Raw genomic sequence first — 16,538 nt, 5'->3', positions numbered from 1 at the left:
GGAACAATGTGCGGCAGTTGGCGGGCTTGGTGAACAAGCTCCCCCCTGAGCAAGCCAGGCCTTTTCAGGAGGTGGTCAGGCAGCTGAAGGCGTGCAGAAAATTCCTGGCCAGAGGGATGTATGACACCTTTGATGTTGCGTCCAGGGCTGCTGCTCAAGGTGTGGTGATGCGCAGACTCTCATGGCTGCGTGCCTCCGACCTGGAGAATAGGATCCAGCAGCGGATTGCGGACTCGCCTTGCCGTGCGGATAACATTTTTGGAGAGAAAGTCGAGCAGGTGGTAGAGCAGCTCCACCAGCGGGATACCGCTTTCGACAAGTTCTCCCGCCGGCAGCCTTCAGCTTCTACCTCTACAGGTAGACGTTTTTATGGGGGAAGGAAGACTGTTCCCTACTCTTCTGGTAAACGTAGGTACAATCTTCCTTCTCGACAGCCTGCGGGCCAGGCTAAGCACCAGCGCGCGCGCTCTCGTCAGCAGCGTGCGCCTCAGCAAGGCCCCTCGGCTCCCCAGCAAAAGCAAGGGACGAGCTTTTGACTGGCTCCAGCAGAGCATAGCCGACATCCAAGTGTCAGTGCCGAGCGACCTGCCAGTCGGAGGGAGGTTGAAAGTTTTTCACCAAAGGTGGCCTCTCATAACCTCCGATCAGTGGGTTCTTCAAATAGTCCGGCAGGCATACACCCTCAATTTGGCCTCCAAACCTCCAAATTGTCCACCGGGAGCTCAGTCTTACAGCTTCCAACACAAGCAGGTACTTGCAGAGGAACTCTCCGCCCTTCTCAGCGCCAATGCGGTCGAGCCTGTGCCATCCGGGCAGGAAGGGCTGGGATTCTATTCTAGGTACTTCCTTGTGGAAAAGAAAACAGGGGGGATGCGTCCCATCCTAGACCTAAGGGCCCTGAACAAATATCTGGTCAAGGAAAAGTTCAGGATGCTTTCCCTGGGCACCCTTCTTCCCATGATTCAGGAAAACGATTGGCTATGCTCTCTGAACTTGAAGGACGCCTACACGCACATCCCGATACTGCCAGCTCACAGACAGTATCTGCGATTTCAGCTGGGCACACGTCACTTCCAGTACTGTGTGCTACCCTTTGGGCTCGCCTCTGCGCCCAGAGTGTTCACGAAGTGCTTGGCTGTAGTAGCAGCGGCACTTCGCAGACTGGGGGTACACGTGTTCCCACATCTCGACGATTGGCTGGTGAAGAACACATCCGAGGCAGGAGCTCTACAGTCCATGCAGATGACTATTCGCCTCCTGGAGCTACTGGGGTTTGTGATAAATTATCCAAAGTCCCATCTTCTCCCAGTGCAGAGACTAGAATTCATAGGAGCTCTGCTGGATTCTCGGGCGGCTCGTGCCTATCTCCCAGAGGCGAGAGCCAACAACTTGTTGTCCCCCGTCTCGCGGGTGCGAGCGTCCCAGCAGATCACAGCTCGGCAGATGTTGAGATTGCTGGGCCACATGGCCACAGTTCATGTGACTCCCATGGCCCGCCTTCACATGAGATCTGCTCAATGGACCCTAGCTTCCCAGTGGTTTCAGGCTGCTGGGGATCTAGAAGACGTGATCCACCTGTCCACGAGTTTTCTCAAATCCCTGTATTGGTGGATGATTTGGTCCAATTTGACTCTGGGACGTCCTTTCCAAATTCCTCAGCCACAAAAAGTGCTGACGACGGATGCGTCTCTCCTCGGGTGGGGAGCTCATGTCGATGGGCTTCACACCCAGGGAAGCTGGTCCCTCCAGGAACGCGATCTGCAGATCAATCTTCTGGAGTTACGAGCGGTCTGGAACGCTCTGAAGGCTTTCAGAGATCAGCTGTCCCACCAAATTATCCAAATTCAGACAGACAACCAGGTTGCCATGTATTACATCAACAAGCAGGGGGGCACCGGATCTCGCCCCCTGTGTCAGGAAGCCGTCAGCATGTGGCTCTGGGCCCGCCGTCACGGCATGGTGCTCCAAGCCACTTATCTGGCAAGCGTAAACAACAGTCTGGCCGACAGGTTGAGCAGGATTATGCAACCTCATGAGTGGTCGCTCAATTCCCGTGTAGTGCGACAGATCTTCCAGGTGTGGGGCACCCCCTTGGTAGATCTCTTTGCATCTTGAGCCAACCACAAAGTCCCTCAGTTCTGTTCCAGGCTTCAGGCCCATGGCAGACTGGCATCGCATGCCTTCCTCCTGGACTGGGGGGAGGGTCTGCTGTATGCTTATCCTCCCATACCTCTGGTGGGGAAGACTTTGTTGAAACTCAAGCAAGACCGAGGCACCATGATTCTGATTGCTCCTTTTTGGCCACGCCAGATCTGGTTCCCTCTTCTTCTGGAGTTGTCCTCCGAAGAACCGTGGAGATTGGAGTGTTTTCCGACCCTCATCACACAGGACGAAGGGGCGCTTCTGCATCCCAACCTCCAGTCTCTGGCTCTCACGGCCTGGATGTTGAGAGCGTAGACTTTGCCTCTTTGGGTCTGTCAGAGGGTGTCTCCCGCATCTTGCTTGCTTCCAGGAAAGATTCCACTAAGAGGAGTTACTTCTTTCTATGGAGGAGGTTTGCCGTCTGGTGTGACAACAAGGCCCTAGATCCTCGCTCTTGTCCTACACAGACCCTGCTTGAATACCTTCTGCACTTGTCTGAGTCTGGTCTCAAGACCAACTCTGTAAGGGTTCACCTTAGTGCAATCAGTGCATACCATTACCGTGTGGAAGGTAAGCCGATCTCAGGACAGCCTTTAGTTGTTCGCTTCATGAGAGGTTTGCTTTTGTCAAAGCCCCCCGTCAAGCCTCCTACAGTGTCATGGGATCTCAATGTCGTTCTCACCCAGCTGATGAAACCTCCTTTTGAGCCACTGAACTCCTGCCATCTGAAGTACTTGACCTGGAAGGTCATTTTCTTGGTGGCAGTTACTTCAGCTCGTAGAGTCAGTGAGCTTCAGGCCCTGGTAGCCCAGGCCCCATACACCAAATTTCATCATAACAGAGTAGTCCTCCGCACTCACCCTAAGTTCTTGACAAAGGTTGTGTCGGAGTTCCATCTGAACCAGTCAATTGTCTTGCCAACATTCTTTCCCCGTCCTCATTCCTGCCCTGCTGAACGTCAGCTGCACACATTGGACTGCAAGAGAGCATTGGCCTTCTATCTGGAACGGACACAGCCCAACAGACAGTCCGCCCAATTGTTTGTTTCTTTTGATCCCAACAGGAGGGGAGTGGCTGTGGGGAAACGCACCATATCCAATTGGCTAGCAGATTGCATTTCCTTCACTTACGGCCAGGCTGGCCTGGCTCTTGAGGGTCATGTCACGGCTCATAATGTTAGAGCCATGGCAGCGTCGGTAGCCCACTTGAAGTCAGCCACTATTGAAGAGATTTGCAAAGCTGCGACGTGGTCATCTGTCCACACATTCACATCTCATTACTGCCTGCAGCAGGATACCCGATGCGACAGTCGGTTCGGGCAGTCAGTGCTTCAGAATCTGTTCGGGGTTTAGAATCCAACTCCACACCCTAGGCCCATGTTTATTCTGTTCCAGGCTACACTCTCAGTTAGTTGGATAAATTGTTAGGTCAATCTCAGTTATGTCCTCGCTGTTGCGAAGCCCAATTGACCATGTTTGTTATTTTGAGTGAGCCTGGGGGCTAGGGATACCCCATCAGTGAGAACAAGCAGCCTGCTTGTCCTCGGAGAAAGCGAATGCTACATACCTGTAGAAGGTATTCTCTGAGGACAGCAGGCTGATTGTTCTCACAAACCCGCCCGCCTCCCCTTTGGAGTTGTGTCTTCCCTAGTCTTTGTCTTGCTACATATGAGACTGGCCGGCACGAGCCGGTTTCGGGCGGGAAGACGGCCGCGCATGCTCGGTGCGCGAGGGCTAGCAAAGGCTTTTGCTAGTGAAGATTCCGATTGGAGGGGCTGCCGTGGACGTCACCCATCAGTGAGAACAATCAGCCTGCTGTCCTCGGAGAATACCTTCTACAGGTATGTAGCATTCGCTGCACTGGCAAACCAGAAAATCTAGCTGCTTTTTTGAAATGCTTTTAGCAAGAAGACTGGCTCACTAAGGGGTTTTTTTTCCTTTCTTAGTTTGCAGAAAAAAAAAATCCCTTGATAAATCAGATTCTTAGCTACTCAATAATTTAATGAAACCTGCAGAAAGAGCCCGCATGAGCAGAAGTCCCTGCCTATCTTTCTTTGGGTACTCTGCATGGGTCCTTATGGAAGGCTGCGTGTGCATGAGTTTCTTGTATTTTTAGAGTATTAATTGATCCATTTTTGCTTGAAGGTTGCCATTGTGGCACAAGACTTAGCAGCCTTCCACACAACGTCATCAGAATTAGGGCATCAGCAACACGGGCATCACCTAGCCACCAGAGAAACTAGACCTGTGACATTACTAGCCACGTCAAATGGAACTCAGATTGCAGTGCAAGTAAGTTTGGTACCTTCGCTAGTATTGGCAGCCACTGGAAGACAGAGACCAGTGGTCTTTGTTTTATTACATTTTATACAGATCAGTTTAATGGCTATTTGCATTGTCACTTTTCCTCCTGTTTCTATCTGAGCATCACACTCTTATCCCTGCAAGTATATGTAAAGATCTGTAAAATTTTAATTTTAGAAAGCAATGATCATTAGCATTCCTCAGCAATCCTCCAGACCGTTCAAGACGCTTGGGTTATGCACTCCTATCAGCAGAGGGAGACTGAGAACACTAAAACTTCTTATACAAGTAGCCTGTGCAGACCTTCTACTAACCAGTATTTTCTGAGTCTCAGCAGAGTGTAGATGTGTGCAGCCTGTGTAGTGTACGCAGTCTGGTAGGCCCGTTTGGGGGTTTCTAGGTTGGGTTGTAAATGTTAGAGAACCCACACTTGGATCTCTGTTACAGGGTGTAAGTCCTAAGGGGCTTCTTATTCCCTGTGGGTGTCACACCCGGGTGGCCGGGTCCCTCCCCCTGTGCTCTTCCTCTGGAGGACTGCTTGACCTCGGCTACAGACCTCGTTCTGTACCCTTGAGGCGTTTAGGCATCAGCAACGAGGTTTAAAAAATAAATAATTGTTTTTAAAAGGCGGCTATTTTGGCCGTTCTTGTGGCAGTCCAGAGATAAAACGTTTTCAAGGGCTCTTGCCTTAGGCGGTTTTGCCTATTAGTCTGTCAGAGCACAAAGCAACTGTTTGTTTTTATTGTGTTCGCGGCCATTATGTCTAAGCCGGTAAGGTGTCGGTTTTGTGCGAAGCGCAGCGTTGAAGTGAAAGGTGGCCAATGTAAATTTTGTGGGGAGCCTACGTTGTCAGCGCTCTGGCCCCCCTGTGCTTTCCCCTGAGTTGGCGGAGGTGTTGGGTGGCGATTTGACCGCACATTTCAGGCTGGCAACGGCGGGGCCGGTTTTGGCGGGAAACGCAGCCATTTTGGCTGCACGACCCAGGTCGGCCTCGATGGAGCCGTTTTTGGCAGGAAGCACGGCCCTTTTGGCCGCGCATTCCGTACCGGTGCCGGGGAACCCGTGTGTGGCGGGAAGTGCGCCTAGTTTAGCCGCGGATCACGCGATGGACCTGCTGCGTCGGGAGCAAGGGGGGTCCATCGCGGAGACTGTGGGAAGTGTTGTTGGGGCTTCAGCAGCGTCGGGGGGGGGGGGTCTGGCTTCCCCCCTTTGTCTGGTCTCTGTATAATGCCTGGAGAGCTGGCCCCTCTCAAGCTGTTTGTTCCCCGGAGGCTGCTAGCTCAGTTGGAGTTAAGCGCCCACGGGTGGATATTTCGGAACCTATGGAGATACTTTCTCTGCCTGGGTCGAATGTTTGGAGTGACCAAGGAGAGGAGGATCTCTTAGATGTGTCTGAGGATCTGGATGGGCTAAGGCCTGGGGAAGATTCTTCAGTGGTTCGCATTTTTCACAAGGAGGAGTTGTTAGAGCTCATTGATCAGGTGATCTCTACTTTGAAGTTTGCTCCGGCGGCCACTCCCTCTGCGGAGGGACCCCAGGTAGATCCCTTGGTTAAGGGGATTCGGAGAGCCTCCCGTTCCTTTCCCATGAATTCAGACATTAGGGACATAGTTTTTCAGGAATGGTCTATGCTGGAGGCTGCTTGTAAGGTGTCTAGGGCTATGGCGTAGCTGTATCCCTTGCCTCCAGAAGATTTGGCCCTGCTGAAACCACCTACTGTGGATGCGGTGGTTACAGCGGTTACTAAGGCTACGGCCATTCCGGTGGATGGCGGTACAGCCTTACGGGATCCTCAGGATAGGAAGCTAGAGTCCTTTCTGAAGCGCAGCTTTGATTTGTCGGCTTTGGCCTTGCAAGTGTGTGGGGGCTTGGTAGCCAGAGCTTGTTTCCGTTGGGCGGAGAAGCTCTTGGATGAGCCTGCGTTAGATAGGACTGGTTTGGTTCAGGACCTGGCCAAATTGGAGATGGGGGTCTTCGTTTTTGGCAGACACTCTTTATGATTTGCTAAGGGCTTCGGCTAAGAATATGGCTCTGGCGGTGACGGCTCGCAGGGCTCTTTGGCTTAGGGGCTGGGTGGCAGATGCAGCCTCTAAAGCAAAGTTGTGTTCTCTACCTTTCAGAGGTTCTATGTTGTTTGGAGAGGACTTGGATAAACTTGGGGATACCAAAGTCTCACGGTTGCTGGAGTTACGGCCTAAGGCGGCTAGTCGAGGTGGTTCGGCTAGAGGTCGGTTTAAGGACGCAAGGCGGTACAGGCCGGGCAGATTTGTATCTCCTTCTAAAAGCCGTTTTTTCCAGTGGAGGCAGTCCTTTCGAGGGGGTCGTCGAGGAGGTCAGGACTCCTCCGGAGGTGCCGGAAATGGTAATAAGTCCTCCTTATGAAGGTGTGAAAGTCGGGGCGCGACTTTGTCTGCTTTATCAGGGGTGGACCCAAATTTCTTCAGATCAGTGGGTGCTGGAGGTAGTGCGCGACGTTTATGCGCTCGAGTTTGAGCACCCACTGCCCAATCTGTTTCTTCCCTCGCCTTGTCACTCTCGAGTCAAGTTAAAGGCTATTCAAGAGACTCTGGGTCGCTTAATCCAGTTGGGAGCTGTGGTACCCGTTCCTCGGCACGAGCAGGGAATGGGTTGTTATTCCATTTACTTTGTGGTGCCGAAGAAGGAGGACCAGTTTCGACCCATTTTAGATCTCAAGAGGGTCAATGGGGGCGCACAAGCTGCCATCCTTCCAAATGGAGACCCTGCACTCGGTCATAGTGGCTGTTCGTCAGGGAGAATTTCTCACGTCACTGGATCTCACGGAAGCGTATCTGCACGTGCCGATTCGAGAGGCCCATCAGTGTTTCCTTCGTTTCGCTGTTTTAGGGAGGCACTTTCAGTTCTGTGCTCTGCCGTTTGGTCTGGCAACAGTTCCATGCACCTTCTCCAAGATAATGGTGGTGGTAGCAGCGGCTTTGCAGAGGCAGGGAATTCTGGTGCATCCGTATCTGGACGACTGGTTGATCTGGGCGAAGTCTCGGGCTCACAGTGTGGGGGCGACAGCTCAGGTGGTCGCGTTTCTGGAGTCGCTCGGATGGGTAGTGAATGTAGTCAAAAGTCAGTTAATCCCATCGCAGAGTCTGGAGTACTTGAGAGTGCGGTTTGACACGGCAGTGGGTCGTGTTTTTCTGCCGGATTCTCGGATCACCTCTTTTCAGCAGCAGGTCCAGCTGTTAATGTCCGTTCGGAGTCCGACAGTTCGAATGTACCTTTGGTTCGAATGTACCTTCGGGTTCTGGGCCTCATGGCAGCGACAATAGAGGTAGTACCATGGGCTAGGGCGCATATGCGTCAGCTTCAGGCAGCTCTGTTGTCCTGGTGGTCTCAGGTACACAGTTTGGAGTTGCGGTTGCCATTGGGGGGGGGGGGGGCTCCTCGGCGCAGTCTCCAGTGGTGGCTGTGCTCGGCCCATCTGAAAAAGGGCATGCCGTTGGAACCTCCTCAGTGTGTGATTCTGGTAACGGATGCCAGTCTGCTGGGCTGGGGAGCTCAGTGTCTCGGTCGGTCCGCGCAGGGGCAGTGGTCGACAGAGGAAGCTCAGTGGTCTATCACTGGAGACGAGGGTGATTCGGCTAGCTCTGTTGGCGTTTCGCTCAAGTGTGGTCGGAAAGGCGGTAAGAGTCATGTCTGAAAACGCGACAGCGGTAGCGTATGTCAACCGGCAGAGCGGTACAAAGAGTCCGCGGTTGGCAATCGAGACGGCTCTGCTCATGAGTTGGGCGGAAAGGCATCTAGTTCAGATTTTGGCAGCGCACGTAGCCGGGGTGGACAACATGAATGTGGATTTTCTAAGCAGATACATGTTGGATCCCGTAGAATGGTCTCTGCACCGGTCGGTGTTCGACCAGATACTTTAAAAGTGGGGAATGCCAGTAGTGGATCTCATGGCGTTGGCACAGAATGCTCAGGTTCCTCGGTATTTCAGTCGGCGTCGGGATCCGCAAGCGGAAGGGATCGATGCATTGGTCCTTCCGTGGCCTCAGCGGGTGTTGCTGTACGTGTTTCCACCGTGGCCCTTGATAGGTCGAATCCTACAGAGGGTAGAATGTCATGCGGGTCCGGTGTTCTTGGTGGCTCCGAATTGGCCGCGTTGGCCGTGGTTCGGGGATCTGATGCGCTTGTTAGAAGGCGAGCCTCTGCGGCTGGGGGGTTTGGTGCTGTTGTGTCAGGGTCCAAATTGTCATGCCGGACCTGGATCGGTTCTCTCTTACGGTGTGGCCCTTGAGAGGGAACGGTTGAGAAGGAAAGGGTTTTCCCCTCAGGTGATTCAGACGATGCTGCAGTCTCGAAACGTTCGACGTCTTTGGCCTATGTGTGTGTGTGGCGCATATTTGAAGATTGGTGTGGGGACCGGGCGTATGTCCCTTCGACAGCTTCTGTGTTGTGCATTTTAGATTTCTTGCAGGATGGTTTTGAGAAGGGCCTTTCATTGTCATCTTTGAAGGTGCAGCTGGCTGCTTTGGCGTGTTTTCGGGGTAAGGTGCAGGGCAGGTCGGTTGCGTCTTCCCCGGATGTGGTCCGTTTTTTGAGGGGGGTGGTGAAGTTGCTTCGTCCTCCTCAGCGGCCGGTAGTTCCTCAGTGGGATCTTAATATCGTTCTTGACTCTTTGGTGGGTTCTCCTTTTGAGCCCTTGGAGTCTTGTTCGATAAAAGACCTTACTATGAAGGTGGTCTTTTTGGTAGCTATATCGTCGGCTTGCAGGATTTCGGAACTTCAGGCTCTTTCATGTAGGCCTCCATTTCTGTGGTTTTCTAAGGAAAAGGTTTCGCTGCATCCAGTGCCTTCGTTTTTGCCTAAGGTGGTATCCTCCTTTCATGTCAATCAGATGATTTCATTGCCGGTCTTGGGGGACCGGACAGGGGATGCTTCTCAGCGTCATTTGATGAAATTGGATGTGCTCAGAGTGTTGAAGGTTTACTTGTGCAGGTTGGAGGAATTCAGGTCTTCAGACAGGTTATTTGTCCTTCATGGGGGGCCCAAGAAGGGAGCGGCTGCTTCTAAGGCATCTATACCTCGGTGGTTGAAGGATGCCATCTCTTTGGCTTACATATTGCATGGTCGTACGGTGCTGGTGGGGCTCAAGGCACATTCCACTAGGGGGATGGCGGCTTCTTGGGCAGAGAGTAGTTTTCATCCACCGGTGGACATTTGTAGAGCGGCGGTGTGGTCCTCCCTGCATTCTTTTGTCAAACATTACAGAGTGGATGTACAGGTAAGGGAGGATGCCAGTTTTGGAGCTCCAGTCCTCTCCTCTGGGCTTCGCAGGTCCCACCCTTAGATGTGTTTACTGCTTTGGTGCGTCCCAAGCATCTTGAACGGTCTGGAGGATTGCTGAGGAAGGTGAAATTAGGCCTTACCTGTTAATTTTCTTTCCTCTAGATCCTCCAGACCAAGAGCCCACCCAGTGTATCGAACAGTTCAGTATGATAATTTCTTTAGACTTCAGTTGCAGATATTTCTAGTAGCTCCTGTGATTTGGGTCCTGGAGTTTTACTAAGGGCAGTTTGTGGTACCGTTTGTGCCCATCTGCAGTTGAATTCCCCCGTCTTAAGGGGAGGAGATCTGAGTGTGGATTCAGTGGTTTTGTTTAGGTGGAGGTGTTTTGTTTCTCTGCTTTTGTTACTGTTTTACTGGTTAGTAGAAGGTCTGCACAGACTACTTGTATAAGAAGTTTTAGTGTTCTCAGTCTCCCTCTGCTGGTAGGAGTGCATAACCCAAGCGTCTTGAACGGTCTGGAGGATCTAGAGCAAAGAAAATAAGCAGATAAGGCCTAATTTCACCTTATATTACCTTAAATTGAACTACATGGGCAAAGTCATTAAATAATTGTAAGCTAAAATTTGTATAGGCTGTTCTCAGACTTTGTCGCTGATTCTGAGGATAGTTTTCAAAATTCTTTATAATGTAAATAGAAATGTATATGTAAATTGTATGAAACTTGCCCTCTAACATGGCTAAAGGTTTTCCTGGTGGTCCACAATGCACACACCTTACATGCACTAGGGAAAGGCATTCTGGGGGATGTGTTTTGGTCAAGGAAGTTAAATGTAGGTAGGTAGAATTTAAAATGCAAAGGGCATTATTTTCCATGAAGAAATGCTATCAGCCAAAGCGGTACAAATTTCAAAGCAAAGTTTCCTGCATACTTTCGCTTTCAGAAGTGGCACAAAGTCTGTGGGTGAAATATACCCATAGATTTGGTCTTAAAATGCATAGTGTGAAAATTACCCCCTCCAAGGTATAGGATATACATTGTATTGTAAAGACTTATACTCCTACTGCAAAAATTACATATATAGGAATTTGGCTTTTGAGGGAAACCTTATTTATCAAGAGTTAATGTTTCACCACTGACTGTTTTAAATGGTTTTGTGCACCCTGGCATACTTTTTTAGCCCTTTTTACCCTACTCTTCTTCCCCCAACCCCCCCCCCCCCCCCCAAAAAAAAAAAAAAGCTGATCATCACTATTGCATTTAATTATCAAAATCTTACCAGCACCCCTTCCAGAACAATAAAATATAAAATTTACATCATACATTAAATGTTTTTAAATATACATATATAATATATAATATACACATGCACATATATACAGTATATGCACACGTGTGCATAATCCATATCTATAAAAAATTAGTTCAGAACTGGGTGAGTAGAAGGCGACAAATAGTAGTGTTAAATGGAGCTTGCTTTGAGGAGAGGACATTAAGAGGTGTGCTACAAGGACTGGTTCTTTTAACCATTTGTGTAAGTGATATTATAGAAGGGCTAAGATTTGCCTCTTTTTACAGATAATACCAAAATCTTCAGTAGACGTCAATAACCTTAGAAGGGACCTAGCAAAGCTTAAAGAATGGTGCAGAATTTGGCAGCTAAAATTTAATGCTAAAATATGCAGGGTTATGCATTTGGGCTACAATAACCTGAGGGGCGGGTACAATCTGGGGAGTGAAGTACTTCTATGCATGAAAGAGGAGCAGGGCTTGAGGGTGATCATATGTGATAATGTCAAGGTGGCCAGAAGTCAGAAGGATGCTTTGGTGCATAGGGAGAGGAATGGCCAGCAGGAAAAGGAGATGATGATGCCTCTGCATAAGTCGCTTGTGAGAGACCTCATTTAGAGTACTGTTTACAGTTCTAGAGACTGCATCTTCAGAATGATATGAACAGGATGGAGTCAGTCCAGAGGATGTCTACTAAAATGGTCAGTGGTATCCGTCATAAAGCATATGGGAAGAGACTTCAAAATTTCTATACTTTGGAAGAAAGGCAGGAGAAGGGAGATGATATAGACATTTAAATACCTTTGTGGCATAAATGCACAGGAGACAAGTTTCTTTTTGAATTGAAAGGAGCTCTGAAATGAAGGAGTATAGGATGAAGGTGAAATGGGACAGATTCAGGAGTAACCTAAGGAAATACTACTTCACAGAAAGGGTGGTGAATTCATGGAAAGGCCTCCTAGTGGAGGTGGTGGAGATAAAAACTGTATCTGAATTCAAAAAAACTCGGGACAGGTATCTCGAGGGAAGAGATGATAGTTGTATAGATTGGCTGACTGGATAGGCCATGTGGTCTTTATCTGCATCTGTGTTATATGTTCCTGTGTTTCAGTTTCTATTCTGCACGATCAGAATGTATTAATCTCAGCAGTAGTTTATTAACCTATCTTTTCCTTAGCATCCCGCCGGACCGATCCAGTGATTGACTGATGGGTTGTGCACACCTTCCAGCAGGTGGAGACTGAGACTTCTGACTCATCAGAGATAGCCAATAAGAGCCCTTGCCAGATAGTAGAGTCCAGTATTCTCAGTCTCCAGCAGGTGGAAGGTGGTGAGCCCTGTCAGTCTCTCTTCTTGCTTTGTGTGTGTGTTAAAAAACAAAACAAAACCGACAATTAGAAAATAAATTACAGTTTCTTTCCTTATTTTCTGTGCACCTACTGGTTAGGAACCTTGTGGAGGTAGTGGTCCACAGGGGCCTTCAGTTACCTCGGGGGTGTTATACCCGGGCGGCCGGGTCCCCCCCCCACCCAAGTCCTCCCTGCCCATTGTAAGCTCACCCTGTGGGTCTTTAGGCAGCTCAGACTCTTTGGGGAAGAGATTCTGAGTCTTGGCGAGGCAGCTGTATTTAGCTTTAAAAAAAAAAAAAAGCACTTCTGTGACCAGTAAGTGCAGCTCTGCTCTTCCCTGCTAGATTTCTTTGCCCGACATCCTTTCTCTCTCTCGGTGCCAGTCGGCATTGAGTAGAAAAAAAAAGCGCTTTGCAGGGAGCCAGGTGTACAGGTGCGCCATTGCTGTTCCTGTCATGGCCGAAAAGCTTAAGTGCTACACCGTTTGTCAGCGCCAGGGTGTGGACAAAACTGGCCGTTGTAAGTTCTTGTCTTGTGTGGGAATTCTGTGAGCCCTTGGGTCCTGCTGGAGGCGGAGGTAAAGGTAACTGCTGGCCTCCAAAGGACAGCTGAACAACCCCTAGACTTCACCCGCGGCGACCGCCGTTCACCGGGAGTTGAGCTCCCAACTGCAGGTGGCCAACGGGACTTCTGGAACCGCAGGGGTTGGCGGACTGGCCAGATGAGAGAGGCAGGAGCAAGCGAGGATAGTCAGGAACAAGCAGTGGTCAGGGCTGGCAGCACGCGAGGATAGTCAGGAGCAAGCAGTGGTCAGGGCTGGCAGCAAGCGAGGATTATCAGGAACAAGCAGTGGTCAAAATCAAGCAAAGGTCCAAAATCAGGAACACATACAAAAGGTCCAAGTGCACTGCAACTACCCAGGAACGGAATAGAAGCCGAAGCACAGAAGGACTGAAGGCAAGGCTTTAAATAGGCAATCAGAGTCAACCATTCTCAGCTGAATCCAACATGGCTGTCCCCACAGGAGATCTCCAAGGACCAAATATGGGCTTCCTTCCTGTCCTCGTTACTCCAAGATGGCTGGATCCCCTGAGCTAACCAAGATGGCCGCTGCCATTGATCCAACCCAGATGACGGCTGCCAGAACTAGGAAACCGAAACAGACCTTCCTAAGCCTGATCCTTGTCCCTTTCCGATGGAACTGCGGAAGGACTTGGTCGGGAGAAGCGTCGAACAGGTGAGGGACGTGACAGTGTTTAAACTTGTACAGCGCTGCGTAACCCTGGCAGCGCTATAGAAATGCTAAGTAGTAGTAGTAGTAGTTCTGCACTTGTGTAGAGAGCGCTTCAGTCCCAGGTCCTGCAGCAGCAAATTTATCTAATTTGGGGGGAGTTGATGCTGCGCTTCCCTCTGTTGGTACGGGAACTGCTGCCATTTTGCCACCCTCAGCTGATCACCCGTTTTCCCAGTCTCCTCCACCGGTACAGTCTCAGCTGGCCAGTGTTTCTAATCAGCCTGCCGGCTCTGGGTAAGGTTTCCCTCCAGAGTTCGTTTTGCAGATGAATAAGGCTTTCTTGTTGAGGCAATCAGATCCTCCTTCCTCTCCATCAGTTGTACTGGGGCAGAGTCAACAGCTGTCGGCCAAAAGGCCTAGAAGATCCTGTGAGCCTGATGAGGATTTGGATTCTGATCCAGATTTTACCGTGCCTTGTTGAGAAGACCAGGATTTACCCCAAGGGGACTCCATGGAAGATCCTTCTGTTTCTTTAGAGACAGATATGGATTCTCTGATCCCTGGTGAGGATTCTTCAGTTCTTAGGATTTTTCACAAGGAGGACAAGATTTAATTTTCCAGGTTTCATCTACTTTGCACTTTGAGGAAGAGGAGGAGTCTCCCGCTCCACAGCCTCGCAAGGTGGATCTCCTGTTGAAGGGAGTTCGTAAGCCAGGGAAGACATTTCCCATGCATCAGGATATCCGGGACGTCATTCAGGCCCAGTAGGATGCTCCAGACTCAGCCTTCAGACCTGCAAAATCTATGGTCCATCTTTATCTGGTTCCTGAAGCTGACAAGATCCTGTTAAAGCCTCCGATGGTTGTTGCGGTTGTCTCGGTGGTCACAAAGCGCAATACAGTACTGGTGGATGGAGGTTCAGCTCTTAGACTTACAGGATTGCCGGCTGGAATCTTTACTCAAGAATAGTTTTGATGTCTCGGCTCTGGCGATGCAGGCTGCCATTTGTGGTTCCCTGGTGGCTAGCACGTTCTTTCAGTGGTCCGAAAAGGTCCTGGACCGATCTTTGGATGATTTGGCCTCTATTGATGCAGAAGTTGCGAAGCTAGAGATGGACGTGGCCTTCTTAGCAGATACTTTGTATGACTTATTGAGAGCGTTGGCCAAGTCTATGGCATTAGGAGTGACTGCTAGGAGGTCTCTGTGGCTGAGAGGATGGTCAGCAGATGCAGCTTCTTAATCTAAACTCAGTAAATTTCCCTTTACAGGCTCACTCTTGTTTGGTGAGGATTTGGATAAGTTGGTTCGTAGTCTGGGAGAGTCTAAGGTACCTAGACTCCTGGAGGACCGGCCGAAGCCCTCGGGTCGCTCTCTATTTTTGGCTTCCGGTCGGGGACGTGATTTTCAGCGACCTCAGCTGGGTAGGTCGGCTCGGAGCTCTTGTTTTTTTCTAAGGATTCAGTCCTTTTGTGGTGCTCACAGAGGAGGTAAGGACTCAGGAGCCTCCTTCCAGTCGCCCTCTCGTTCCTCCCAATTAAGTTTTCAGGGCCCAGCCTCTTGTTCCTGTGGGAGCTCGTTTGGCGCAGTTCCAGAGATGGGCCCAGATTACCACCGACCTGTGGGTCTTGGAGGTTTTTTGAGAAGGGTATGCCTTAAAAGTTTGAGCGTCCTTTGGCAGACGCCTTTCTGGAGTTTCCCTGTCGAGCTTGCTTCAAGGTGGAGGCCGTAAAGGGGACTCAGTCTAGACAGACTTCTCAGCCTTCAGGCTATTTGTCCCGTTCCCACCACAGAACAGACAGGGGCAGTATTCAATATATTTTGTTCCCAAGAAAGAGGGTTCTTTCTGGCCGATTCTGGATCTCAAGATAGTCAATCGAGCCCTCAAGGTTTCCTCTTTTTGTATAGAGACTCTCTGGTCAGTTATCGTAGCAGTCAGACCCGGAAAGTTTCTGACGGTGTGGCAGAGGCCTATTTGCATATCCCCATACAACCCTTACACCAATGCTTCTTGTAATTCGCCATTCTTGGCCAGCATTTCCAGTTTCGGGCATTGCCATGCGGTTTGGCGACAGCCCCCCCCCCCCCCCGGACCTTTACCAAGGTGATGGTCGTGGTGGCAGCGGCTCTCCGCAAAGAGGGAGTTCTGGATCCAAGATGGCGACTTGTTGAACAGCCTAAACGGACGCATTCTGACCTGCTCTTGAGCCAACCTGGTAGCGAACCTTACCCAATTGTAGATGGGTAAGAGGAGAGGCAGAGTCCGAGAGGCTCCCCACGTATCGAGCGGAATGCCCCCATCGCGCCAGACGACGCTGGAACAGTTCTGTGTTGGGTCCGGTCCTGCGCTGGCGTCGACTCCTTCTGCCAGGGCTGGCACTTCGGCGCTAGACAACAGCGTAGACGGGGCCTCCCTGAGCCCCGTCGAGCGTGCAGCACCCCCGCAAACTGGAAGTGAAGCTTTGGATGCAAGCCCTGGAGCCATGGCCTCAGTAAGAGAACCGGGCGTACAGGGAGGGAGCCTGCACGAGCTGACAACTGGAGCCCAAGTTTGCCCAAGTTTAACAGCTGCTCAGGTTTTGGAAAAAAACAGTGAGTACTTTGGAGCAAGCTTCTAAGGCCCCTCTTCCGGATTTTTTGGTGGGAAAGATAGGAAAACCTGCTGTAGTGACTTTAGAGTCACTGTGGGACTTAACTTCATCTACTCAATCAGCTTTACAAAACTTAATTCTGAAAAATATGGAGACCATAAAAGTTATTTCAGAGACAGCATTAAACCAGATACAAACTAATACACTCCAAGCCTCTGAGGTTAAAAGGTTGTCAGAAAAAACTGAAAAACTTGAACTTTTGGGACAGTCTTTAGTTAAAGACAAGAACTATACCTCACGACGCCTGGAGTACTTGGAAAATCAATCTAAAAGACTGACTTTGCGTTTTATAAATTTTCCTCGGTCTCCTTTGGTGGT

The 16,538-nt window shown here is 50.3% G+C and overlaps 1 protein-coding gene across 7 annotated transcripts in view; it reads left to right on the top strand.

The window, feature by feature from the left end:
* Nucleotides 1-16,538, top strand: part of ZNF143 (zinc finger protein 143) — a 229,103-nt gene that overhangs the window by 201,915 nt on the left and 10,650 nt on the right. For all 7 annotated transcript variants that reach the window (XM_030201000.1, XM_030200999.1, XM_030201006.1 and 4 more), the window contains one exon: nucleotides 4,287-4,433. In XM_030201000.1, the coding sequence (XP_030056860.1) occupies nucleotides 4,287-4,433 (147 nt within the window). The remainder of the gene's footprint in view (nucleotides 1-4,286; nucleotides 4,434-16,538) is intronic.

The sequence above is a fragment of the Microcaecilia unicolor genome, chromosome 4, assembly GCF_901765095.1.
Source record: "Microcaecilia unicolor chromosome 4, aMicUni1.1, whole genome shotgun sequence".
Lineage (NCBI taxonomy): Eukaryota > Metazoa > Chordata > Amphibia > Gymnophiona > Siphonopidae > Microcaecilia > Microcaecilia unicolor.
Note: the sequence above shows the minus strand (reverse complement) of the source record. Positions and strands in the feature narration are given on the sequence as shown.